Below are 26,900 nucleotides of genomic sequence, written 5' to 3'. Positions count from 1 at the left end.
ATGACAAATATTAAGTTGATAGAATTCAAAATATATCAACAACTGAATTAAGCAGAAATAAATTACTCAATGTAAGAACCAAGATTTTCAAAGTGAAAATGAAATCAAAGCCAACTGTTTTCTACTTTCAAAAAGACACTTTAAACAATAAGGACACAGAAGTTTTAAACATATGGAAAATTATATATCATGAAGACACTAATTAAAACAAAGGTAGTATAACTACCCATATATTAGAAAAGAAGACTTTTATACAGAAAGCATTAGCAAAGATAAAGAGTGATATTTCATAAAATAAAAGTGTCCCCTTCACCTTTCTGTTAGAGTCTGTAAGTCTGAGTCTATTTAATGACTCTATAACCTGGTATCCTCTAATAATTTCTCAATCTCTGCAAACTCCTTTTACCAATGCTAAACTTGTCAACTCTCCAGAATGATTCCTAAATCTGTGCAGCCAGTTTTCTGTGAGCTGCTTTAAAATCATGTCTTACATAAAGTTGACTTCTAACAGATTGAACAAATCTGAATATAAGTAAGAAACTCACCAATATCAGATGACAGGCGGACACACCACTGTCTCTCACTGGAAGCTGTGGAAAGTAAATTGTAGACTCATGTCACTGAGAAGAAGTTCCACCAGCACCTCACCCAGCTTCCCAGGAATCAGCCTAAAGCCAAACTGTACACAGGCTCACAGTAGTCCCGCAACAGTGCTTATCTGCTCAGTGACCGTGGATCTATCAGATACCACAAAACCCAGGAAATACCTCAATATTCCACGTGGAGCTCAACTAGCAATGGGCAGTCTGGATTGGTCACTTATAGCAGTTATGGCAGGGGATGATTTGTAAATGAGATGTGCTTCTCTCAAAAAAAAAAAGTATTATAGTAAAGTATATATCATGAAAACATGAATTAAAATAAAGGTGGCATGACTCTACTAGTATTAGAAAAAAAGAAGACTTTTAGATAATAAGCATTACTATGGATTAAGAATGGTTTTTCATAAAAATAAAAGTGTCAGTACAACACAAAATTATCTATACTAAAATTGTATGCATCTAATAACACAGTTCAGAAATACATAGAGCAAAACCTGACAGCACTAAAAGAAGAAATAGACAAATCCACAGTTACAATAGATTTTAACTTCATCTCTTAGTAACTGAAAGAATAAACAAGACCTTTTGGGATGAGCACTGGGTGTTGTATGGAAACCAATTTGACAATAAACTTCATATATTGAAAAAAAAAAAGAATAAACAAGAAAAAAATCTGTAAGTATATAGAAGATCTAGATAACCTGATTAAGAAACTTCCTATAGTTAACATATACAAAACACAGAACCAAACAATGGCAGAATACTTATTATTTTCAAGGCATAGGGAACACTTATCAAAATTGACTATATGGTAAGCCATAAAATATGCATTAAAAATTTTCAAATATTAAAATAATTCAGAACGTTTTATGAATTCTGTGGAATTCAGCTAGAAAATAAATAAAAGGTTATCTAGTGAATTCTTCCAAACATTTAAAAGGAAAAAAGAACAAATATTATACAAATTCTTCCAGAGAAAGAAAACCAATGCAAATTTTTAACTAAGTCCTAAAGCCTGCAAAATCTTTATACCCTAATCTGACAAGGGCATTGTAGGACAATAAAGTAATATGCTAGTATATGGCTCATGAACCTAGAAGCAAAATTCATTTTTAAAGTTAACAAATTTAATCCAGAAAAAAAACATAAGAAGTATAATACATCATGACCAAGTTGGACTTATTCCAGGATTACAAGTGTTTAACATTCAATTATAATTACCATACTTCACCACATTGACAGAAAAAGAGGGAAAATCATATAATTATCACTATAGATGCAAAAAAAGCACAGTTGATATAATTCAGCACCCATTTATTTCTTATTTTTATTTTTTTAACATTTATTTATTTTTGAGACAGAGAGAGACAGAGTATGAATGGGGGAGGGTCCAAAAGAGAGGGAGACACAGAATCTGAAACAGGCTCCAGGCTCTGAGCTGTCAGCACAGAGCCCGATGCGGGGCTCAAACTCACGGACAGCAAGATCATGACCTGAGCCGAAGTCGGACGCCCAACCAACTGAGCCACCCAGGCGCCCCTCAGCACCCATTTATTAAGAAAACTCTTAGCTAACTAGAAGAAGCTCTCATAATCTGATAAGGAGGAGTTCACATCTTATTTAAGGTAAAATATTTAAAGCTTTCCTCCTAAGACTGGGAAGAAGACATGAATGTCTATGGTCACCACAACTACTCAATGTTTTAACCAGACAAGAAAAGAAATGGAACAGAAGGGATTTTAAAAAGGCCTAAAATTGTCATTATTTACAAATAACATATTTGTGTATCTAGAAAATCAAAAATAATATACACTTAGTAGAATGAATAAATGAATTTAGCAAGACTGCTGGAAAGAAGATTAATACAGCAAAAATCAATTGTGTTTTCTAGATATCATCAACAACCAATTAGAAAATTAAAAAAAATTAAAGACATCATTTACAATATGAAAAACCTAGTAAAAGATGTACAAGACTTCTACACAGAAAACTCCACTAACTTTTAAAAACTAAGGAAGACCCAAATAAATTAAGGAACATACCAAGGTCATGTAATTAAAGACTGAAAATCCATAAACTTGGTATATTTTAATGATGCCAAATCTCCCTAAAATTGATCTACAAAAAAAATCCCGGAAAGTTTTTCTGTGCATATTCACAAGCTATCTAAACTTTATATGAAAATCCAAAGGATCATTAATAGGTAGAATCATTCTCTTTCGTTTCTTAAAGAGAAATAGTAAGAAAGAGAAGTAGAGTATATCAAATATCCAAGCTGATGATAAAGCTACAATAATTTGGACAGAGTGGGGATTGGTGGAAAGATAAACAAATAGATACATGGAACAAAATAGAGATTCCAGGGGTGCCTGGGTGGCTCAGTCAGTTAAGTGTCCGACTTTGGCTCAGGTCATGATCTCACGGTTCATGAATTCAAGCCCCACATTGGGCTCTGTGCTGACAGCTCAGAGCCTGGAGCCTGCTTCAGATTCTGTGTCTCCCTTTCTCTCTGCCCCTCCCTGGCTCACCCTCTGTTGCTCTCTCTCTCTCCCAAAAATAAACATTAAAAAAAATAAAAAAATAAAAAAGAGAGAGAGTCCAGAAACAGATCCTCACATACACAGATACAAAAGTGACACTGACATGCCATGGACAAAGGATGATGTTTTCAATAAATGCTGCTGGATTAACTGGATATCCATATACAGAAAAATGGATCTTGACCTCTGCCCCACACCATTCAAAGTAATGAATTCCAGAAAGATTTTAGATCAAATGAGAGAAGACAACAAAGCTTTAAAAACAGAACATATAATATCTTCATGCTATTGGGGTGCACAAGGATTTCTTAAACAAAATGCATATTCACCAAATTTCACAATTTTGTTCAACTGGATTATGTTAACATTTTAAAATTCAGGAAAGCAGACGAAATCATTAAGAGAGTAAAAAGGCAAGCCATGGTCAGAAAAGAGGCTTGATGCACATCCATCCAGCAAACGGCTCATATCAACAAAAGAATACAATGGACCACCTGGAGGAAGAGTGAGTGAAGACTTGAACAGACACTTCAAGAAAGAGGAGATATCCAAATGCCCACTAATGATATGAAAAGGTGATGATTCTCATTAGCCATTGGAGAAATGGACAGCAAAGCCACAATTACATGCTCACCAGAGTGCCCAAAATTAACATTTTTAAAAATCTGACAATACTGTCATAGATTAGTTTCCCAGGGAAACATATTCTGGCACTTTCAAATTTGTATGCAAGGAGGTTTACTAGGGACTGCTCTTGAAAATATCTATAAATTGTGAGGGAAGTAGGATTGGGCAAAGGGGAGAATCGTGCAGTACAGCCCTTAGTTAATCTTGCAAGAAACTTTCAAGTTGGGATGGCCCTTGGAAATTGCCTCTACCCCAACACCATCACCACAGCACCATCACAAACACCACAGATCATTGTACGTGCTACTCCCGGCGGAAGGTGCGTGACCTTGGATGTGGAAACACTCTTTGCCTAAGGGAAATTCACAGATGCACCACCACCATCACCAACAGTTAAGCGAATGAGCACTTTGGTCCCAAAGAAAGGTCTAGGTGGAATACCACAGAATTCCCTATAAACATCAAGTATTGGTAAAGATAGAGAACAACTCATCTCTCACACAGTGCGGATGAGAGTATAGTTTGGTACAGACACATTGGAAACCACCTGGAAATATCTAAGAAAGCTGAACATGCATACTCTATGACCAAACACATACATATTGTACCAAAGACAGGTACCACAATGTGCCAAGCAGCATTATTTATAATGGTCAAAAATTGGAAACAACCCAAATGCCTGTCCACAATACAATGGGTAAATAATTGTGGCACAGTCATACAAAGAACACTATTGCTGTCCAAAACAGCACGGATGAATTTCACAAATGTAATGTGGATTGAAAGAAGCCAGACCCAATAAAGTGTGAGGTGTGATTTTATAATTGCAAAGTTCGAAGACAGAAAATATATGTTAATAGTAGGTAGGATAATAGGTATGTAAAGAGGCATTCTCGTGATATGCCCAGCACAGAGGAAGTCGGACCCAATACAAGTCGATGTCTCCAACTCCAGGTCCTGAAAGATACCAGTAATGTGTATGTGGCATTTCCCCCAGCCAGGATAAAATTTTTACATTCCATCTTCCCTAGGCTTCCCTTTATATTTAAAAACAAAAATTTTTTTAATGTTTTATTTATTTTTGAGACAGAGAGAGACAGAGCCATGAGCCGGGGAGGGGCAGAGAGAGAGGGAGACACAGAATCCGAAGCAGGCTCCAGGCTCTGAGCTGTCACCACAGAGCCCAACGCGGGGCTTGAACCCACAAACCACGATATCATGACCCGAGCCGAAGTTGGATGCTCAACCGACTGAGCCACCCAGGTGCCCTGGCTTCCCTTTATATTTAACCAGAGGAAGGAAGAAATAATAGAAAAGAGAAAAGAGGAAGACACTAGAGTTTTTAGTTTGTCATATGTATTGTTTCTTTACTTCCTCCAATAAAACTGTAAATATCACTGACGTCATTTTACACCTTACAAACTATTTTTAAGAGAAATAAAAAAGAAATGTAAATATAGACAATCCCTATATGAATTTATAATTGTATATAAGCATTAGTGGATTAGGAAGTGGGAGGCTGACGAACACGTAAAACACCAAAACGATAATATCAGAAAGCATGTGATATTGCACTCAAAATGATCCATAGGCGGAGGTGGAGACACGACATTGTAAGATGCAGTTTTTTGAAGGGGCTGAGCTTAAGAGATTTAGTTGGAGGGGGTGCAGACTGCTAGTTGCTCACCCAATAGTCATTTTTTATTTCTTATTTAGTAAAAGAGAAAAACCTGATTTTATTTGAGGCCACAATCTGCACAGTCGTCCCCATTTTCCAGCTTTTCTTACAGCTAGATATGACCAGGTAGCGAAGCACCGTATGGCACATCTAAGCAGAGCATGGGCTGGAGAGTCCGGGAATATCCTAAAAGGTAACTGAGTCAGGGCGCCTGGCGGGGCTCCATCAGTTAAGCGTCCGGCTTCGGCTCTGATCGTGATCTCATGGTTTGCGGGTTCGAGCCCCACGTCGGGCTCTGTGCTGCCAGCTCAGAGCCTGGAGTCTGCTTTGGATTCTGTGTCTGCCTCTCTTTCTGCCCTTCCCCCACTCACCTGCTGCCTCTCTCTTTCTCTTAAAAATAAACATTTAAAAAAAATTTTTTAAGTTAAATGACTCAATAGAGCAGTGTAACTACTCTGCTTTTCCTCACTTCCTCCTGCTGTCTGGCTTATGATAGCTGGCACTCCAGCAGTCACTTTGGACCATGAGGCTAAGAGAGCAGAACAGAGAGGAAGAAGGAGTGTGGGATCCCAATGACCATGGAGCTCCAACACAAGCACCAGGCTGCCTACCTTTGAACTCCTCCTGAGAGAAAAACAGATGATCTCTAGCTCAGGTGTATAGAACTTTCTATTCAGGTATTAAAATAAGGTGTGGACTTAATGGCATGATGGGTCATACTGGCTCCCAAGAGCCAATTGTTTAATTTTCAGAAACACCTGTGAGTCGGCTATTAAACACTTCCATTTTAAAAAACAAAGCTATATAGATGTAAAGATAAATAAATACCCTATTCAAAGGCAATAAATACTCAAAAGCTCACTATGTCCTAATTATTTTTATGGCCTTTTACCATTTTCCATGCCCTTGACGTTATTGACATGTGTCTATGTGTATGGTAGAAATACTTCATAAGGTGTCACTGTACATCTCTTCCTAACTCCAAATTCCACGATTTCATGTTGGTAGCTTAAAACTGGCCATGATGGAAGTCTTTGCTCATGGAACCCAGCAAGTGTTAAAAATCAGGGCTGCTTCTTTTTTTCTTTTTCTCTCCCTTTTGTTTTTTGTCTGGAGAACTTGTTGGGAGACACTTGCCAGCATACTACGAGTGAGGTCAATGCTATCCCTTGTGATATTGTTTGTAATAGTAAAATCCTGGGGGCGCCTGGGTGGCTCAGTCGGTTAAGCATCCGACTTCAACTCAGGTCACGATCTCGCGGTCCGTGAGTTCGAGCCCTGTGTCGGGCTCTGGGCTGATGGCTCAGAGCCTGGAGCCTGCTTCCGATTCTGTGTCTCCCTCTCTCTCTGCCCCTCCCCCATTCATGCTCTGTCTCTCTCTGACCCAAAAATAAATAAACGTTAAAAAAAAATAGTAAAATCCTGGAAACGAACCAAAGGTCTGTCAGCAGGAAGCCTGTTAAAAATCTATGGGTATATCCACACAGTATGGTATTCTGTAGCAGTTCAAAGGAATGAGGAAGACTTCTTTATACCAACAACTACACAAAGGACTATTGAACAGAAAAAGGAATGAACAAGATCTCTGTATCATAATATTGAGTGGGCAACAGAATAAATGGAGAGGAAGCGAGGCTTAGAAAATGTTACCTTTGTGTAACAAAGGGCAGGAGAATAGAAATATATATATTTGTGTATGTTTTCTAAAAAGAAGCAACTGAAGGATAAACCAAGTATCAGTAGATGTCTACAAAGTGTTCCATAGGTTGAGAGGGAGAGGGGACCGAGAGTAAAATGAGAATTCTCTGATTATGCTGATTTATAGTTTTGACTGAACTATGTAAATGTTTTACAGACTTTACAATGTATTAGATTTTTGGGGGTACCTGGGTGGCTCAGTCAGTTAAGTGTCCAGCTTCAGCTCAGGTCATGATCTCGTGGTTCATGGGTTCGAGCCTCATGTCGGGCTCTGTGCTGACAGCTCGGAGCCTGGAGCCTGCTTCAGATTCTGTGTCTCCCTCTCTCTGCCCCTTCCCTGCTCATGCTCTGTCTCTTTGTCTCTCTCAAAAATAAATAAAAATGTTAAACATTTTTAGGACAATTTTTTAAAAAATAAAATTTATTAGATTTTTAAAAAAACAACTCCTAAAATTTCAGAACAAATGGAAACCCATGGTCCTAACTGCATATCGAATTGATGTCATAACCACACAGGGAAGATAATTTCTTCAAGTGACTATTACACACAGTAATTTGGTTGCATATATCTCAAGGGATATGTTCTAGGGACAAAAAGAACCAGAAGAAATCTTAAGCTGCATTCAGTGGTCTTATTATTAGAAGTAATGTTTATACATATATATATTTTACTATTACATGCACATTATAGGATTGGGAAATCAACACTTGAATTAATGTCTTTAAGAACCAAGATTTTCAAAATAATGAAAAAAGTGATATGAGTAAATTGAAGAAGTTTAATCAAAACTCTGTAGTGTTAATTTTGAGTTGGCTCACACACATTAGGATGGCTACTATGAAAACAAACAGAGAGAAACTAACAAGTGTTGGTGAGGATGTGGAGAAACCGGAACCCTTGTACATTGCTGGCAGGAACGTAAAATGGTCCAGCCAATATCGGAAACACTATGGCAGTTCCTCAAAATATGAGACATAGAACTACCACATAGAATTCCACTTCTGATACGGACACAGAAGAATCAAAAATGGGGACTGGAATAGATATTGACACACCCATGTTCACACCAGCATTATTCACAACCCAAGTGTTTATCAGTGGATGAATGGATAAACAAATACAACGGAATATCATTCAGCTGTAAAAAGGAAAGAATTCGGACACATGCCAACACAGATGACCCTTGAGGATGTTATGCTAAGTGAAACCGGTCACAAGAGCACAAAGAGCCATAGATACAGAATGTAGAAAGGGGGTTGCCAGGAGCTGGAGGAAAAAGGAGTGGGGAGTTAGTATTTAATGGGTAGAGTTTCAGTTTAGGAAAGATGGACAGTGGTAATGGTTGCAGAACAGTGTGAATGCATTTGATGCCACAAAACTGCAAATTTAAGAACATACATTTAATTCATTATGAATAGTTTATGATAATAAAAAAATTGGATAGGGAATATCAGTATGAACTCATGATTTGTCTCTTTCTATGAACTATGTATTCCTGAGTGCTGCCCACTAGAAGGCCTAGAAACACTGAGAACCCGGTAGCAATGAGCGACCCCCATCACCAAGACTGTAATTTCTAAATTCTATTCTCCACAAAAAGGAGCCCGGAACCTTTGGAGAAATGGCTGATTCCAGTTCCAGGGCAGGAGATGTATGAGAGGGTCTTGGGACATTTTGCTGATCCGGAAAATAAGAACATAGGTTCTTGCTAAAGACACAGGAGCCAAAATGAAGGGCTCCCGTTAGCCAACGATGGGACAATGTCAGCAAGGACAAGAATCATGACTGTAACCGCCTGAAACCTATAAATCCACCCAAAAACACAAATTCATGTTTTCTTGGGGATGCCGGGGCGGCTCAAGGGGTTAAAGCGTCTGACTCTTGATCTCAGCTCAGGTCATTATCTCACAATTCATGACACTGAGCCCCGTGTCAGGCTCTGCCCTAACAGCACAGAGTCTGCTTGGGATTCTCTCTCTCTCTCTCTCTCTCTCTCTCTCTCTCTCCCTCCCTCCCTCTCTCTGCTTCTTCCCCGCTCGCACATGCGTGCACTCTCTCTCTCAAAAATAAACAAACATTACAAATAAATAAATAAATCTATCTATCTATCTATCTATCTGTGTGTTCATAATATCACTGATTAAAAAAACAAGGAAACAAAACATCACCAGTCGCCCTTGGAGGCTGCTAGCATACCAATGCATGATCGAGAAAAACCAATAAAGGGAAAAAATTAACCACAGATCCTGCTTTTTCTGTGCAAACTCTATTTCAGGGTAACCAAGTAGTCGATGAGGTAAAAATTCTTTTTATAGAAGAATTCCAGCAAATGTATTCAGAGGAATGATAGAATTAGAACAAATTAAATAAAATGGTAAGCAACCATCACTAACAGATGCCAAAGCTATATTCAAAAGGTTGATGGTGAATTTATCTCAGATGAATCAGGCTGACATCAGAACCCACTGTTCGTTCGATTTTAGCATTGCCAACTATCAACTCTCTACATCTAACCATTCTCCTAGAGGAAAACAGTGGACACAGAGAAACATGAATTTGCCACCATGAAGAAGCAAACAGCCAAATCCAGAATGTGGGGAATTTTGTAGGACAAATGCCCTAGTCCCTTTGACAAACAAATGAGATGGGAGGAGGGAATCTGTTGTAGAAAAGAGACTTTAAAACATTAACAACCCAATGTAATGTGTGGATGCATTTGGATCCTGGTGTCCAGAGTATTGTCCCTGGTTCCAATTTGCCCTGGGGGCCTTCATGGTTGAAATCTGCAGTTGGGAAGACGTATTCTGCCCTTTCTCTTGGCCTCATTAGAGCTGAGGGACGTGTACCACAGCCTCAGTCTCTCCTCAGCTGCTGCTAGAAATAAGGAAGCGAGTCTCTGCATCGGGCCGGTTCACATGGGACCTCCCTTCCTCCCTGCCCAAGACTCTGTGGGTCACCTTACACTGTGATGACCAGTCATGGCTCGCAGTTCAGCAGCCCAGCCACCAGGAACCCAGGGTGGCTGGGAACTGAAGCCTCAGATCCTCTCCCTGCCTGACTACACTTCCTCCCACATTTGTGTTGATGTGGCTGCACCCCAGACTGGTAAGGGATAGCCTGGGAGGCAGCCCCCTAATGGGCGGTAAGGGACAGAACTGCCACCCTGTATTCTCTAACATATACCCCCTTCTTGGACAAAGCCTGGAGAGAGAAAACAGCACCAGCACCTCTCTTACTCCCCTTTGCCCCCGCCCATTCCCTTGACCAAAAAGGGGTGAGAGCTTCTTCTAATGCTCCTATGTATTCACTTCCTGCTGCAACAGAGTGGCAGCTGCTGTAGGGAACAGGGTGTCTCTATTTCCCACACTATAGGAGAATTCTATGAAGTGGATCTTCCATGCTGGGGTTTTGGTATTCTTAACGTGGAGATGAAAGAATACGAAACATTCTTTCCCATGATAACAGTCTTTCCTGCTACGTAATCCCACACTTCCGGCAGAAATGGAATGTTAGCACACTTTTTTCTTTAAATTGCTATTGTAACAAATCCTAATCTCCCAAGCATAGCAACACCTTGGCCTAGCAGGGCAAAGAACCTGTGCTCGCACATTAATAACATTGATATTACTACTCTTACACACACACACACACACACACACACACACACACACACAGATTTAAGTGGAATTAAAATACGCATATTTTAAGTTTCATATTTTTAGGTACACAAATAATAAGTGACTATAGCTTTGTTATAAAAAAAACAACTCGCCCAGAGTTTTACAACTTACTTTTGCCATTTCAAAACCACTGCATGTTTACCATTTTCCCATGTAACTCAGTGTTTTCCTGAAATATGCTTTTCAATACCTGAATGGTGTTCCATTGCTAAGGTATCAAATTGATATTAAGTGTATCTGTGCATACTTAACCAATCTTTAGCCAATTCACTTTACTATCACGTAGTTTAATTGTTTCCCACCGAGCTGGAATGAACAGCCCTTTTTTGGGTGGGGGGAATTTGTAGAGGTAGAATGATTAAGCTAAAGAATATAAACACTCTTGATGGAAGATGTTAAAAACTGCCTAATTATCCTCAGAAAAGTCATAGCATTTTTTAGGTCTACCAGCACCATGGGACACTGTCCATTTCTGCAAACTTTCCCTAAGTTTCCAATTTATAATATTAAAATTACACATTTTAAGATATTTTCTGTTAAAACACCCTTGTTTAGCTGACAAACAAATACTGATTTAAATTTTCGTTTCCTCGAGTGCTAATGAGATTGAAAATTTGTTCATGTTTCAAATACGTATTGGCCATTTGTATTTGTTACTTCAAATGTTATCTTCAGATGAGGAAATCGAGGTTCGGGGAGGTTAAATGACTTGTTCAAGGACACACAGTTTCTATGTAGCAGATACATTTTTCATATGTAGATATAGAGACACAGAGACAGAGATAGATAGATACAGATAAATATAGATTCTAAAGTGAAATAGAATTGTTCTCCCGTTTGCCAGAGTAGGCAATAAAGCCCATGGGCAAAGTTCTGTTGAATTCGGATCTCAAGGACATCTAAATAATATATAAGTCCCTTCAGGCCAGATCATCTTTATAAAATATTTCTTAGAGAATTGCTGTGACCGTTTAATGAATTACAGTTGTTTTATCTTTTAATTTATAATTGCGAGATGAATTCAATAAGGAAGAGATTGCTAAAAAGGGCATCTGAATATGCTGACAGCATCCTTCTTACTATCCATCAGTCATGAATGGCCGCACAACCGTAGATGCTGAAAGAGACTCTGGTCCCCATGACCTCCTTCTCCCCATTAGCACAGCATGAGGACAAACCAGCCAACTGCATATGTTTTATGACGGTAGAATGCAACCAGCATACTATTTCTAGAGTCGATCAGATGCTGGTGCCTTACTTTTTGTCTCTGAATGCTTTTCATTTCCTTCCTGAGTAATATATAAGTCCGTGCTGTCACCTGATGATGTAACCTTGTATGGAAAAGTCAAAGTCTCTTTTCTGTAATAACTAACAAGAGAGTCCACGAGTCAACAAGGGGAGAAATAAAGAAAGGAACAATAACAATAAAGGAAATGCCCGCGTTACTTAAATGTTAAAAAAAAAAAAAAGAAAAGCACACTGGCAAAATGTCACGTATTAAGAAACGGCCAAAGGATTCTATCAGCAGGGTGTAGGGATCTGGGGGGAGGGGAGAGATGTTAATACCTATTGGAGGGGGAAAATCCGAACAATTCTTTCTACGTGGCTCTAAGGTCTTACCCCAGGAGAGTGAAGATTTTGTTCCAAGACCTGAGTGGGTCAAGTTCCCCTGGAGGGGAGGACTTACAAGAAAAATGTCTCCTAACTCTTGTCCAATTTGAGATTATTTGTGTCCATGACTATCACAGGCAACGCAAATAAAGAAATAAAACTTATGCCTTAGGGGTCTCCGATCTCCCCCCTCCCCAAAGTGATGCTTCCTATACCTACAAGTGATGATCTTATCTTTGCCTAAAAGAAGGCAAATAAATCACATTAGGAGCCACCAGCAGCAACGGAGAGTGACCTGAAGAGCTTGACCCCCGCCCCATAAAATGTAGGTAGCTTCCACGTGAGCACAACACTTCAGGACAGCCTGGTGGCTCCCGGACGTGGACGGATGGATTCCTGAAGATCTTGTAGAAAGTAACGCAAGCGATGTCGCTGTAACAATTCTGTATTTGTTCCTCATCTAAGAGATGATGGTTTCATGCACAGAGTTGGTGTATTCAGCTTGCGCCAGACCACCTCGTCCACCTTGATTGTCCTCTGACTAAAAGAGAGAACTGAAGGAAGTCACCGAACCTTCTTTCTGCCCCAGATTCCTCAGCTGTAAAACGAAGTCGATGACGACACACGGTATTTCATGTGGCTCTTCCTACAGTCCCATGAAGGAACATGTAGTAGTCCCTGCTACATCCAGGTGTTGGGAGGATCAAAGGAGTTAATCTGTGCAAAGTGGCTGGAAAGGTGCCTGGTACATGCTAAGTGCATTGTGTCTGCTTACTAATTATTTTTTATTGCCAGCTAAAGTGGAATTTCCATGGAACAATAGCATAAACACAGTTTATAATTCACCCGCTTTGAACTTTTGAGACTCTTGACTTTTATTCTTAATGTAGGAGATTTTTATTATTTCAAAATGAGTGTATATACTTTGGTTTTATTCATCTTTCAACATTTAACTACCTTATTCTAAAAAAATTTTTTTTCTAATGTTTATTCATTTTTGAGAGAGAGACAGAGCAGAGACAGAGCACGAGCAGGGAAGGGGCAGAGAGCGAGGGAGACGCAGAATCTGAAACAGGCTCCAGGCTCTGAGCGGTCAGCACAGAGCCTGACGCGGGGCTCGAACTCATGGACCGCGAGATCATGACCTGAGCCGAAGTCGGATGCTTAACCGACTGAGCCACCCAGGCACCCCAATATTGCACTACTTTAAAACTGCGTAACGTACATAAGCATATGTGGCACCTGGGTGGCTCAGTCGGTTAAGCATCTGAGTCTTGAGCTCAGGGCACGATTTCACAGTTGTGAGATCGAGCCCTGTGTGCACTGGGCTCCACACTGAGCACGGCACCTGCTTGGGCCTCTCCTCTCTCTCCCTCTCTCTCTCTCTCTCTGCCCCTCGCCTGCTCATGTTCTCTCTTTCTCTCAAAATAAATAAATACACATTAAAAAATAAGCATAAAGCAAGTATGCGCTGTATAGGCGTTAGGTGTGAAAATGTAGTAGATTGAGAGTCCCTTGCAACTTTAATGGGCGACGACTATTTATAAATACGCAAGGATTCTCGTGGGTCCGAAGCAGTTCAGGTGTGGTGCTGACAGGCAGGCCACAAAAGAGAGGGAGTGACAGATGCCTGCTCAGGTGGGCTCCAAGCAAAACTAGCGAAGGTACTTGTGCACCAGGCACTAAAGTCTTTCACACACATTGTCTTCAACTCTTACAAGACCCCCACGAGATACAGAGTATTAATGCCTCCATTTTGCAGATGTAGAAACTGAGACCAAAAAAACTCAAGCAACTTGCCCAGAGTTCCCCAGCTGGTAAGTGGTAGTGCTGGGATTTAAACCTAGCTGTTCTCCAATACACCTCAAAAAGTCGTGATGTCCAAGAACATCTTTGGTTCTTCCACTGTTTTCTCTCTTGAGGTTCTGTTTATCTCTTAAATACAGCCCTACCCACAACTGTAACGGGCGAGAGTGTGCTCATGGGAGACGCTTTGGGAAACGCAGAAAGAAAGCAAAAAGATTCGAACAAGGTATTATTCCCACCCGAAGATGACCAGCGTTAAAACTTTGGCATATTTCCTCCTAGACTCTTTTTCTAAGCATTTGATTTTATTTTATAGGTTTGTTATAGCTCTGACCAAATTGTATACACAATTTAATCTTCCTTTTGTCCCCCTCTTATTATTGTAACCTGGGCTATCTTGGGCAATTAGACATTGCATAAACTTCCTTTCTAGAGGCTGCATAAGGCACGAGAGCAGGACAGTCCTGTAATATATTTGCCGTTCCTTTCATGTTGGACATCTGAGTATTTCTAGCTTTTTTATTGTGGGATGAATATCGCTGTCCCCTCTTGCTTGACAGTTTCCCTCCTGACGTTTCCTCAGATCCTCCTCAGGCTCACAATGACCTTGATCTCCCTCTATCCTTCCTTGTCTCAAAATGTACTTTCTGGAAAGGAGCTGACAAAGTCATTCATACTAAAGTGTATGTGGCTCATAAAGCTGAATTAGTATCTCTTCAAGAATGCTTGCATCAATTTCAGCCAAAGGAATGAAGCTCTAATTGTGGGTTTTTAGTCATCAGATCACCTAGTCGAGGAGCTCCCCCCCCCCCCCCATTCAGCGAGTAGACTCCAGAATAACAAAAATGTGCAGGGCTTACTTTATGTTAGGAAAGCTGGCGAGAAGGCAGCCTGCAGCTGCGGAGGTGCTGATGTGGGAAAGGAGAGAAAAAAGAGTTTGTATGAGTGAGGGTGAAATAATGGGGTAGAAGAAGGAAAGAGAACTCGAAAATGCACTTAGCCTCGCAGAAGACATTTGGCACCACTTACCTGGCTTCTCCATCTCCCCTGTTGGCCTTTCCAGCGCATTTGGCCTTAGGGACGGGCCCGCCCACCGTCTCCCAGCAGGCCGGGCGCTCAGACCTAGTCACTCTGCCGAGGCTCACAGTTCGGGGGCCTTCGACGGCCACAGAGCCAGTCAAGTTGTAAGAGGGCCCACTCCGAGCCCTGTGTCCACAGACACTCCAATGGGTGCCTCACCGCCCGCTACTCAGAAAGGAGAGCTCATGACACCGGCGGGAGCTGGAGGGGGGGGGCGGGGGCGGGTAGAGGTGAGCGTTCCCCACGTCCTGTTCTGCACCCCCACTCCACCCCCAGCACCCCCCCTGCCCCTCCCGCTAGGGGCTTCAAGCTCTCCAGGCTGGGGGCAGATCCTTGGCTCCGGCGGGGAGCAGAGGGGCCCCACTGCGGGCCTCAGTTTCCCTCAACTCTCCCCACTGGTCAAGGGGGTCGCGGCGCCCAGGGGTCGGCGTGGAGGCATGGGGGGGCGGGGCTGGGCGGGCGGAGGGGCAAACCACAGTGGCTCCGCCCCTCTGGGCCAGGAGGGGAGGAACCCTTGAATCCGAAAAGCTGGTCTGGCGGGACCGAAAAAGAGAGACAGGGAGGGAGGGAGGGAGAGCGGGAGCGAGAGTCCAGGTGCAGCCTGGGCGGGCGTGGCGCTGCGGGCTCCCCGGGACCCCGGGCGCGCGGCGCACGCCCCCACGCGCCGCCGGCCCGCCGCCCCTCCCTCCTCCCTCCTCCCTCCTCCCTCGCTGGTTGGCCCGCGCGCCGCAGAGCGCGGCGGCGGCAGGAGGAGCCGGGCGCGCCCGACGCGCACGGCCGGCGCGGTGGCCGGGGCTGCGGGCGCGGCGCGCGAGCTCAGGTGGCGGCGACGGTGACAGCGACAGCAACAGCGGCGGCTGCAGCAGCCGGCGCGCACCCGCTCCCCGGCGCGCCCGCGTCCCGCCCCCGCCGCGCCTCCGCCGGTTCCCCGCGCACAATAGCGGCCGCCGCGGCGGCGGCTCCCGGCCCGGGCGCCCGCCATGGGGAAACCGGCGAGGAAGGGATGCGACTGCAGGCGCTTCCTGAGGAACAACTGGCTGCTGCTGTCCACCGTGGCCGCCGTGGTGCTAGGTGAGCGGCGGGGCGGGTGGGCGGCGCGCGCGCACCCTCCCGCGCCCCCGGCGTGCGGGGCCCCACCGGGGCGAGGGTGGCGGGCGAGGCGCCCCCCCGGGCCTCGGAGCCGCGCCGGGGCTCCCCCGCGTGCGAGCCGCAGAGCTCCTCGGGGACTCCCGTTTGGGGGCTCCCCGAGCCGCGGGTGCCCGCTTTACCCAAAACGGTCCGAGGGGCTTGGAAGGGGAAGGGGGGCAAGTCGCTCTCGGTTCTTCCCGTTTGGAAGCAAACGTGGTTTATTATGGTTTTAATCCTCTGTGCTTTCCGCGCCCCCCGCGCCCCCCCCCCATTTTTTCCTGAACCATGCTGCCGGGACGGGGTTGGAGGGTGGATTACGGTTCTCGGTGGGACTGGAGGAGGCACCTTAACCTCAGGGATGGCCAGGGCCCCGAGGGGAGGGAGGGAGGGCTCACCCTGGGCCACATTCTTGCCGGAACTCAGGGGGGTGCGGTTATGGCCCCCAGGAGGTCGTTGGGGGAAGAAAGACCCGAGAGCCCAGATTCCTTCGTTTCCCACCCTGATATAGCCAGAATAGCCTCCCGGAGCCTCCTTGCTCTCCACATTGCTTTTCTATTGAAAAGAATTTTCAAGTCCTATTTGCTTGTTTTTAAACAAGGGGGTATTAAAATGATTCACTCCTGACAGATTACTGGACTGAGTTGATGTCTGAGCCATTGCTCAGAGGTATGAGTTGTTCCTATTTAGATGATGAATTTGTGCCCATTTGTCTGTCTTACAACTTGGGCTCTGGGCTGCTCCCCATCGGGGATGGAGTCTCCTTTCCACTCTGAGCTCACACAGGTGCAGACACCCAGCAGGTGAGATTCCTTGGAAGTCCCCATCTTCCCTTTGGAAACAGCTGGGTTTGCTGAAGGGGGGGGGGGCGGGGAACGGCGGCTTCTTCCCCAGGGATGCTTCTGGATATTAGAATATTTGGCACTGTGTCCTCCCACTCTTGATGCCCCTCCCCCAGAAACCTGTGGAAGTTATAGAAACCTCAGAGTCAGATTTGCTCCTCCAGAGCCTTGTGCAAAATCAAGTCAGATTTCTAGTAAAGAAGTAACATCCTGGAATTGCCTTAGCAGAGGCCATTTGTGGGAGGAAAGAAGGAGAGAAGCAAGTCTTTCTTACCTGCTTAATTCTGTTTCCCCCAAGGGCCAAGTGGCTTAGGGGTTTTTAGGGAAGGTTTTTAGGGGCAGGATACTGCCCCCCCCCACATTTAAATAAGAAACTAAAGAGAGAGGGATTTGATTTCCATGCATCCAGATAGATGCAATATCCTTGTGTGTTTTCCTAGTAATAAGAGTCCAGAATTAATTGTTAAACCCTTTTTAAGGATGGTTACTGGATAACCCAAGGCTGGCATTTCCCTCCCAATTCCTTGGGAGAGTGGAATAATCCTGCCTCTTTAGCCGTAGGATTCTCATCTGGTGAAGAAGTGTTGCACATCGCTGTTCAGTGTACCAATTCACTAGAGGGTGGTTTGGAAAGGATTTTGAGCAGTTGTTCCCTGGCCTTCGGAACCCGTTGCATAAATACATCTTCAGTGTCAAGAGGGATCACGTGCCCATTTTGCAGTTGTGGCCTTTGGCGTCAGGGCACTTTCCAACAGTTTTTAATCTGGGTGAGCCCCGGGAGCTTGATTCAGACACTCTTCTGGAGAAAGGGAAACCACCATATAAAAATTTTAAGTGCTCCACTGAAGTCTTTCTGGACTTACTCCTCCAGGAGCAGCACAGGACGATCCAGAGGGTTTCTGCTCCTGGTCTGAGAAGTGCCAAGCCTAGGGCCACCCCCAGTGTGGCCATTCCTGGAACCCCACCCCCACCCCCCGTCCTGGGATCTTCCTTTTCTTTCTCCAGAGCACTGGGTCTGAGTGCGAATCATACCTCTGTTGGTGTAGTCTGCACTAGCTCAGTTTAACCAGAAAGAAATTCCAGCTAACTTACGACAGTGAGGCTGAGTCCACATATAAACTGAGAGTAAGTTTATTTTTAAAACAGTCTTAATTGATACAGAAAATCACAAGCATGGTCATGCAGCCTCCTTTCTGGACCTTTTTTAAGAAGAAGAAACTGTTAGGGGCGCCTGGGTGGCTCAGTCGGTTAAGTGCCCGACTTGGGCTCAGGTCGTGATCTCACGGTTCGTGGGTTTGAGCCCCGCGTCCGGCTCTGTGCTGAAAGCTCAGAGCCTAGAGCCTGCTTCGAAATCTGTGTGTGTGTGTATGTCTCTCTCTTTGCCCTCCCCCACTTGCACTCAGTCTCTCTCTCAAAAATAAACATTAAAAATTTTTTTTAAAAAAAAGAAGAAGAAACTGTTAAATGTATTAACTACCTTGACAGAATTTCCTCTTCTGATTATAGCCATCCAAATGTTTGGTCCCTGCTGTAATTCAGCAGACCTGACACGTTAAGATATTTTGACTATTGAAATGAGGGACGAAGGTTTTTATGAGCTAGCTTAAAGCCTCTGGTTTTTCAAGACCTAGGGTGTGAGGGGAAATGCAGTTAAAGAGCATTCATTTTTTAAAAAACGAGATGGAAAGGATAAACCATTTTGTTTTGTGCCCCATAGCCTGATTCTCAATTCACTTAAACAGACAGAGATTCTGAGGGTAGAATTTTTGTGCTCCAAGTGGGAATTCTGTCCAGGCAGAATCACTGTGTGTAAAAAACTCTGGGTCAGAGCATTCTGATTCAGGTGATCCAATAATGATCATATCGTGTACTGATCTTCCTCGACTTATGATAGGATTAGGTCCCAAATAAGCACATTGTAAGTTGAAGATATTAAGTATCATAATTCAAAAATGCATTTAATAGACCTAACCTACCAAGCGAGCACCGTGGATTAGGCTAGCCTAGCTTAAATGTGCTGACAACGTTTACCTTAGCCTGCAGTTGGGCAAAATCACCTCACACAAAGCCTATTTTATAATGTAATTTGTTGAACACGGTACTGAAAGTGAAAAACAGTGGTTGTTGGGTACAGAATGGTCGTGAGCGTATCAGTTGTTTATCTCCGTGAAGGCCTCGCCGTCAGAACTGCAGCTTGGCTCCCACTGCCCAGCCCCACGGGGGAGAGAGGATTGTACCACATCTCTCTAGCCCACGAAAAGATCACAGTTCAAAATTTGAAGTCCGATCTCTGCTGAAGAGGCATCACTTCCACACCCATGTAAAGTTGAAAAACCACAAGTGGAATCATCATGAGTCAGGGACCGTGTGTGTAATGTTTTAGATTAAAGCACTCGTGAATTGTTCACCCCACTCACAGCATAGAGCTTGATCTTTCTGTCCAGGATGTGCTTTATGTCAGTCATTTGAAACACCTGATTTCCACCTTATGGATTTTCAGGAAAGGAAGTAGATGTTATTTACATGAAAGAGCTGGCGAGCGGATTCATGCAGAATAATTTTCTTCAGCGTGCTCAGGAAGCAATCATTTATAGATTCAGATTCCATTGTCTGAAAGGGAGAACAATTCTTTCACGTTATTACTGATACCCTTGCTCCTTGTCTCCTGCACTAAGCCTCTGGTAGCATACATTTGGCAAATGCTAAGTTGAGTCCTGGTAAATGCTCTCTTCCTGCTTCTGTGTGTCTGTGACAGGGCTGCTGCTCAGGCTGTACCTCACCTGCACAGAGCCTTGTGTGTGGCGATATTCCAGAATGCATATTGTCGTTGATAAAGCTCTTTTGGTCTGGTAGCTACCATGCCTGACGCTGCTGGGCCTTTAATCAGCTCAGCCTGGAATATACCTGCAGCAGCGAACACTTAAACCATTTGTTCATTCAACAGGGACTGTTCTAGGGCCTGGGGCACACAGCACTGAGCAAAACAATAGAAACCCCTTTCCTGGTGGAACTTACATTCAAGTGGAGGGAGGTAAATCGAATAAATAGGTTAACTACAACATGGAGTATATTAGATGGTGAGAGCACTCTGCAGTAACATAGAGCTGGGAGGGGGTTGCAGTTTTAAATAGGGACACCCCTCCCCCCCACCCGTGAAGGTAACAACTGACTGCAGACTAAGAAGAGGTGAAGGAACGTGTGCTCCGGTGTCTGGGGAGCATCCTGGCTTGTTTGAAAAAGAGCAAGGGGTGGAGTGAGGGAGGGGAGATGGGGAGGCAGGAGGCTAGGAGGGGACAGAGCACTGGGAGACTGTAGGCTCCTCTAAGGACTTTGACTTTTACTGGGAGCTGGGAAGCCATCGCAAGGTTTTGAGCAGAGCTGTGACAGGGTCTGGTTGTATTTTAATCAGCTCGCCCTGGCTGCTGTTTTGACCACAGACTGCAGAGGCAAGGGTGGAAACAGAAGCTGGTCGAGAAGGCTAGTGTGCCTAACCTACTGTGTATTTGACTTATTATACCTCTCTAATCTCATTTCCATCATGGCTGATGAAATCTTAGGAAATACTTGTGAAAAAAGTCAATGACATGGGAATGCACGCTGGTGCAGCCACTCTGGAAGACAGTATGGAAGTTTCTCAAAAAACTAGAAATAGAATTACCCTATGACCTACCAATTGCACTACTAAGCATTTATCCACGGGATACAGGTGAGCTGTTTCAAAGGGGCACATGCACCCCCATGTTTATAGCATCAGTATCAACAATAGCCAAAGTAAGGAAAGAGCCCAAATGTCCTTCGATGAATGAGTGGATGAATGAGTGGATAAAGAAGATGTGGTGTGTATATATATATATGCATACATACACACACAATGGAGTATTACTCGGCAATCAAAAAGAATGAAATCTTGCCATTTGCAACTGTGTGGATAGAACCGGAGGGTATTATGCTAAGTGAAATTAGAGAAAGACAAATATCGTATGACTTCACTCATATGAGGACTTTAAGAGACAAAACAGATGAACATAAGGGAAGGGAAGCAAACATAATATAAAAACAGGGAGGGGGACAAAACATAAGAGACTCTTAAATATGGAGAACAAACAGAGGGTTAGTGGAGGGGTTGTGGGAGGGGGGGATGCGCTAAATGGGTAAGGGGCATTAAGGAATCTACTCCTGAAATCATTGTTGCACTATATGCTAACTAATTTGGATGTAGATTTTAAAAAATTAAAATTAAAAAAGTCAATGACTTTGCAAAAATTGCAACTGTAAAGTAGGTATTGCTTGTATATACAGGCTTACGTAGATATAGTTAGAGGTATAGGTAGAGCTAGAGATGAGGAAACTATAAAGATCCCTACATGCAGGTGAGGAAACTGAGACTCAACAGTGGAGGACTTAGTCCTGGTCACCTCTGGCTTGCTCCCCGTCTCCCTGTCATACCTGGTCCTTGCCGGCTCTCCTGGGAATCCGAAGTGTGGCTGAGTGACGTATCAGGTGGAAAATAACCTGCACCGTGCACTTGGGTCTGTATTGTCCTTCTCTCCCCCTGAGACTGGGAAGGGGCAGAAACATGCCTCCAGGACTCCGGGAAGGGCGGGTTGTGCCCTTGGAGGAACACGTGCTCCAGAGGATCTTGCCGGACTCATCAGCTGGGCTGGTGTCTGCTCTGGGCTCAGACCTACCCTCATGCCTCTGTTCACGAGGCTGCCCGGCTATTCCTCCCACTGCAAAGTCTGCCTCTCCTGCCTTTTAACAGAGAGGCCCGGCATGACTGTAGCAGAGGGTGTGACGGAGGAACACGTTCAACAAAAAGAGCAAGCCTGCTGAGGAGGCAGAGCCAGACCCTGGAGGACCTAGAATGCCACGCCAATGAGTTTGGACACGGTCTGAGGGTTAGGTCGGCAAAGACACGATCAGAGCCGTGCTTGAAGAAGATCATTGAGGCAGATGGATGTGCACAATGGATCCCGGGAAGGTAGCCTTGCAGGTGGGCACACTACCCAGGGGATTAATGTCCGTGTCCGGCAGGGAGAGAGGGGGGCCTGGGCTGCGCGGCAACAATGGGAGTGGAAAAGAAATGACGCTGAACTCTAGATGCTCAGCAGGTTATCCTGATGGAGTATGGCTGAATCTGGTCCTCTAGGGGAAGAAAGCGGCAATCTCTAGCAGGAGAGGGAGTCCTACGAGTGCCACAGGCTTGTTAAGGAACTATTGTGCTCTCCTCCTGTGCAGAAGGAATATCTGCTGGAGGTGCCTGGGCGGCTCAGTCGGTTGGGCGTCCAACTCTTGATTTTGGCTCGTCGTGATCCCAGGGTCATGGGATCGAGCGTGCATCGGGCTCTGTGCTCAGCATGGAACCTGCTTAGAATTCCCTCTGTCCCTCCCCTGCTTTCTCTCTCTCTCTCTCTCTAAAATAAAAAACTAAAAAAACAAAAAAAAAACAAAAAAGGAAGGAATATCTACTTGTATGTATTATTCTGCAGTTAGAATATATTCTCTCTCTCTCTCTCTCTCTCTCTCTCTCTTTTTTTTTTTTTTGCCTCCTCCACTAATCTGTGAACTTCCTGAACCCATAGCACCTGTGACAATGTCTGGTAGATGCAATACATTTGTTGATTTATTGAACCATTTATGGCCCAGAGAGTAAGACATTGTCCTTGTTTATGGAGTGAATAAATGAGTCCCAAACTTGGTTTGACCCCCATTTCCTCCATAAATTCTCTTAAGCCCACTTTAACATCCTCTGATCTGCATCAGTGACCCAGATTAACACTTAGTCTACGTATGTATCAAGCATGTTAATCTTTTCTTCCTCAAAACTAGGTTTATAGGGGCCCCTGGGTGGCTCAGTTGGTTGAGCATCCACATGTGGTTCAGGTCATGATCTCCAGTTGTGAGTTCAGGCCCCACATCAGGCCCGCTGCTGTCAGTGTGGGGGCCGTTTCAGATCCTCTGTCTCCCCCCCTTTCTGTCCCTCCCCACTCTCTCTCCCTCAAAAATAAACATTAAAAAAAACCAAACACTAGATTATAGACCCCTTGAGGGCAGAATCACTCCTACCACCCCTAACAGACACTGGAAAATGAAATGAGACAGTGAAGTAATGAAACTCACGTTTAAGAGCTATGTAAGAAAGTGTACCTAATACTTAAACTCTCTGGGCCTTTTTTTTTTTTTTTTTTTTAATTTTTTTTTAACGTTTACTTATTTTTGAGACAGAGAGAGACAGAGCATGAACGGGGGAGTGGCAGAGAGAGAGGGAGACACAGAATTGGAAGCAGGCTCCAGGCTCTGAGCTATCAGCCCAGAGCCCGACGCGGGGCTCGAACTCACAGACTGCAAGATCATGACCCAAGCTGAAGTCGGATGCCCAACCGACTGAGCCACCCAGGCGCCCCATGGGCCTTTGTTTCTTATCAGAAAGAAGAGGGGTTCAGATGAGGCAGAGGAGAAAGGATTTCATGCACATGCCAGCTCCCCTTTATAGATAGTAGACTGCCGTGTGTGATATGAGTGTTGAGAAAGAATTGGAAACAAGTTCTGCAGTTGATTGCTGATGTCTGCCAAGGGCTTAGGAGCAGAGAGTAGGGGCATGTGTGCCACATGCTTGTCGACCTTGGGTTAGAAAATCTCTGAGGTTCCTTCTAGCTCTGATCCTGTAGCTCAGATTATACCATCATTCCTCAGTGTATTGCTGGGAGCCATAGGACCTCTTCCATAGGGCACAGGGTGTGAAAAGTCATTAGGGGAGGAGGAAATGACCTTGATGTTGAGTCACATATAAACCTCTGTGAATTGGGTCTAATAACGTAAACTGGGGGTGCCCAGCTTGTTCAATCAGTAGAGGATGCAACTCTTAATCTCAGGGTCCTTGGTTCAAGCCCCACATTGGGCATTGGAGACTACTGTAAAAAAAAAATAATAATAATAATAACGTAAGTTGTATGTGGGACTATTACCTGGGCGGTGTTCCAGGTCAGCATTAGATTACTCAGGAATATGAGGTCTCATAAACTTGTGTTGTTGCTGTATATGCATACATGTCTTACATGCATCTGCTTAGTTAAGAACCTTAGGAGGCCCTTTAGCTGGCTAGAGTTCCACATATTAAAGAATTAAGAGAAGAATTTTGGGCTTTGAATGTCTATGCCTGATACTTTCATTTTTTAAACCAAATCAGAACCAAAACAAATTTGGGACTCCCTGAACAGATTCTGATTTTTGGTTGTTCTCTGCATGGTGTATACCTCAAGTCTATAAGACCAAAACCCCACCCGAAGTTATGCGAGCCCGGTATTACAAAATGAATCTTTAAAAAGTTATCACAAGCCTAAGACTCCGCACACCTTGTGTTGTAGACACATTCTATCTGTTGGGAGGACTTTGAAGGTACATTGCTAACGTCCAGCGAAGGGAAAGATGGTGTGTGTGCTTGTGTGTGTGTGTGTGTGTCTATTCAGTTTAATAGAAAAGATTGTCTGTATTCAGTATCTTGTTAGATACTGGTTAACGTGAGATATGTTGGGTTTTTTAGTACAAAAAAGTTCTGTAGAATCAAAGTTCCCCACCTGTCAAACATTTGAGCAGCAAGCAGAAGAAATAAAGGAAACTTTAGGGGCGCCTGGGTGGCTCGGTCGGTTGAGTGTCTGACTTCAGCTCAGGTCATGATCTCATGGTTTGCGAGCGCGAGCCCCACATCGGGCTCTCTGCTGTCAGCACAGAGCCCACTTCAGATCCTCTGTCTCCCTCTCTCTCTGCCCCTCCTCCTCTCTCTGTCTCAAAAATAAATAAACATAAAAAAATTTAAAAAAAAGAAAGGAAACTTCGCACGAAGACAAGCGATGGGGAAAACTACCATGTGCCAGATCAGAATACGGTAGCTCGGACGGCTAAAAGCCCTGGATGGGTCAGACAAGGTGTAAATAACTGGGATTAGGAATCAGCTATCGGAGAGCATATGCGTGCTCCCGTGAGCACTTGCTCGTGAAGAAAGGAAACTTTCCACATTAATTACTCGCGAGAACTTGTGATTACCTTTACCAGAGCCGAGCCTCAGTGTAACTGTCCCGTGGGGAGTCCGACCCACTGGCCTCGTGTTCGCCTGGGGACCTGCACATCTCCCCTGTGTGCGTGTCGCTGGAGACCCAGAGTCACGTATACTGTGGGGACTCCAGCACTCTCGAAGAAAACGAATTCATTTTCGATGACATCAGGTGGCCCATTTAAACACCCCGGCAGCGGTGTCTGTTGAAGTAGCAAGTGTTTTCAATGGTCTTCCCTATTGAGAATGTTAAACATACCTCTAATAGCAGAGAATATTGGAGACAGTTACCGTTAAGCCAATAGCTCACTTTGGAGCTATAGTTTAGCTCAGTGGATAGATTTAGAAGGAGCCAATTCATTATACTTGCTGAGGAAACAGCCCGAACTACAACAAAGAGTGCTCTGTTGCCATTAGTACACCCCACAGTAACACCTCTGTTGATGGAAAGGAAGTGTTTCGGTGACTCACTCGTTGCCAGAAATGTTACTACCCTACGTTTGAAAAACATCTGCCAACTGCCTGTTCCATTACCAGAGGTAGAATATATCCTTTCCAGCGAATGCTCCTGCACTTTCCGGGATGGATGGACCTTGTCCCAGCCCACAGACGCTTCATGCTGTGCGTCCTGTGTTGTTGCAGTCCCAGCCCCGGGCCCGGTTGTGTGAGTTCTGGGCATACGCTCAGCCGGAACAAGACCCGGGGCCACCTCCTCCACACCCAGGCTGAGGTCTCCGTTCCCCCAGCCCTTCTTGGTCTCGGGGTCCCTAACTGTGTCCACAGATAGGACGGCACATCTTCATGTGCCCAGGAAGGATCCTGACATGAGCATCATGTGACTCTGTGAGGTCCGCATGTTGATGCAAAGTGGTGGCCTCTGGGGCTGGAACTTCCATTCAGAAATGACATAAGCGAGCATCCACGCTATGTGCTTATTCTTATAACTGTTCTGAGACGATTACCCGGGTTCAGTGCTCTCGGGTTTTTAAAACTTCATCTATTTAACTAAGGAGGAAACCCTTCGAGAAGAGCGCTTAAGTGAGATTATACAATCAGATTATCTTTCAACCGCTGTTCGGTTGCTTGAGAGTTACCAGGTTACTTATAATTCAGTAAAGAATGAAGTCAACAACAAAAAAATGCATCGTCACCAGAAATATCTAACCATGGAAAGCCCAATCTCCAAACCTCTTCCCATTCCTAGAAGATAAACTGATTTTGCTCAATTTCTCTGGGTATTTCCTAGACTTAGTTGTTTTCTGATTCCCTTAACCACTTTACGGGTTTCATACAAGATTGCCCAAATTATGAGACAATGAGGGAGACACATTTTCTCCTTTGAAAAGTTACTTCTCTTGTGGTTAACCAAGCCTGCTATTTGCTAATATTTGTCAGAGGGTTACTATGAGTTTTATGCATATTTATTTCTCATTTGACCCTTGATACAACGAGGCAGGAAGTTTACCCTTTTACAGATGAGGAGAAGGAAACTTAAAAGCTTTAAGTCCCGTGGCTGAGGTCGTAGTCAAAGCTGGGATTTGCACCCAGGACTGTCCAACTCCC

At 44.2% G+C, this 26,900-nt stretch overlaps 1 protein-coding gene across 1 annotated transcript in view; it reads left to right on the top strand.

Annotated features, from left to right (window-relative positions):
• Positions 1 to 16,303: 16,303 nt before the first annotated feature.
• The window catches only part of SLC1A1 (solute carrier family 1 member 1), an 81,356-nt gene continuing 70,759 nt past the window's right edge, over positions 16,304 to 26,900 (top strand). Inside the window, exon 1 of the mRNA XM_047097373.1 lies at positions 16,304 to 16,394. Within this exon, the coding sequence (XP_046953329.1) occupies positions 16,304 to 16,394 (91 nt within the window). The remainder of the gene's footprint in view (positions 16,395 to 26,900) is intronic.

This window comes from Lynx rufus, unplaced genomic scaffold (genome assembly GCF_022079265.1).
Source record: "Lynx rufus isolate CCGP_SWC_20201006 ecotype Redwood Valley unplaced genomic scaffold, mLynRuf1.p SCAF_10, whole genome shotgun sequence".
Taxonomy (NCBI): domain Eukaryota; kingdom Metazoa; phylum Chordata; class Mammalia; order Carnivora; family Felidae; genus Lynx; species Lynx rufus.
Note: the sequence above shows the minus strand (reverse complement) of the source record. Positions and strands in the feature narration are given on the sequence as shown.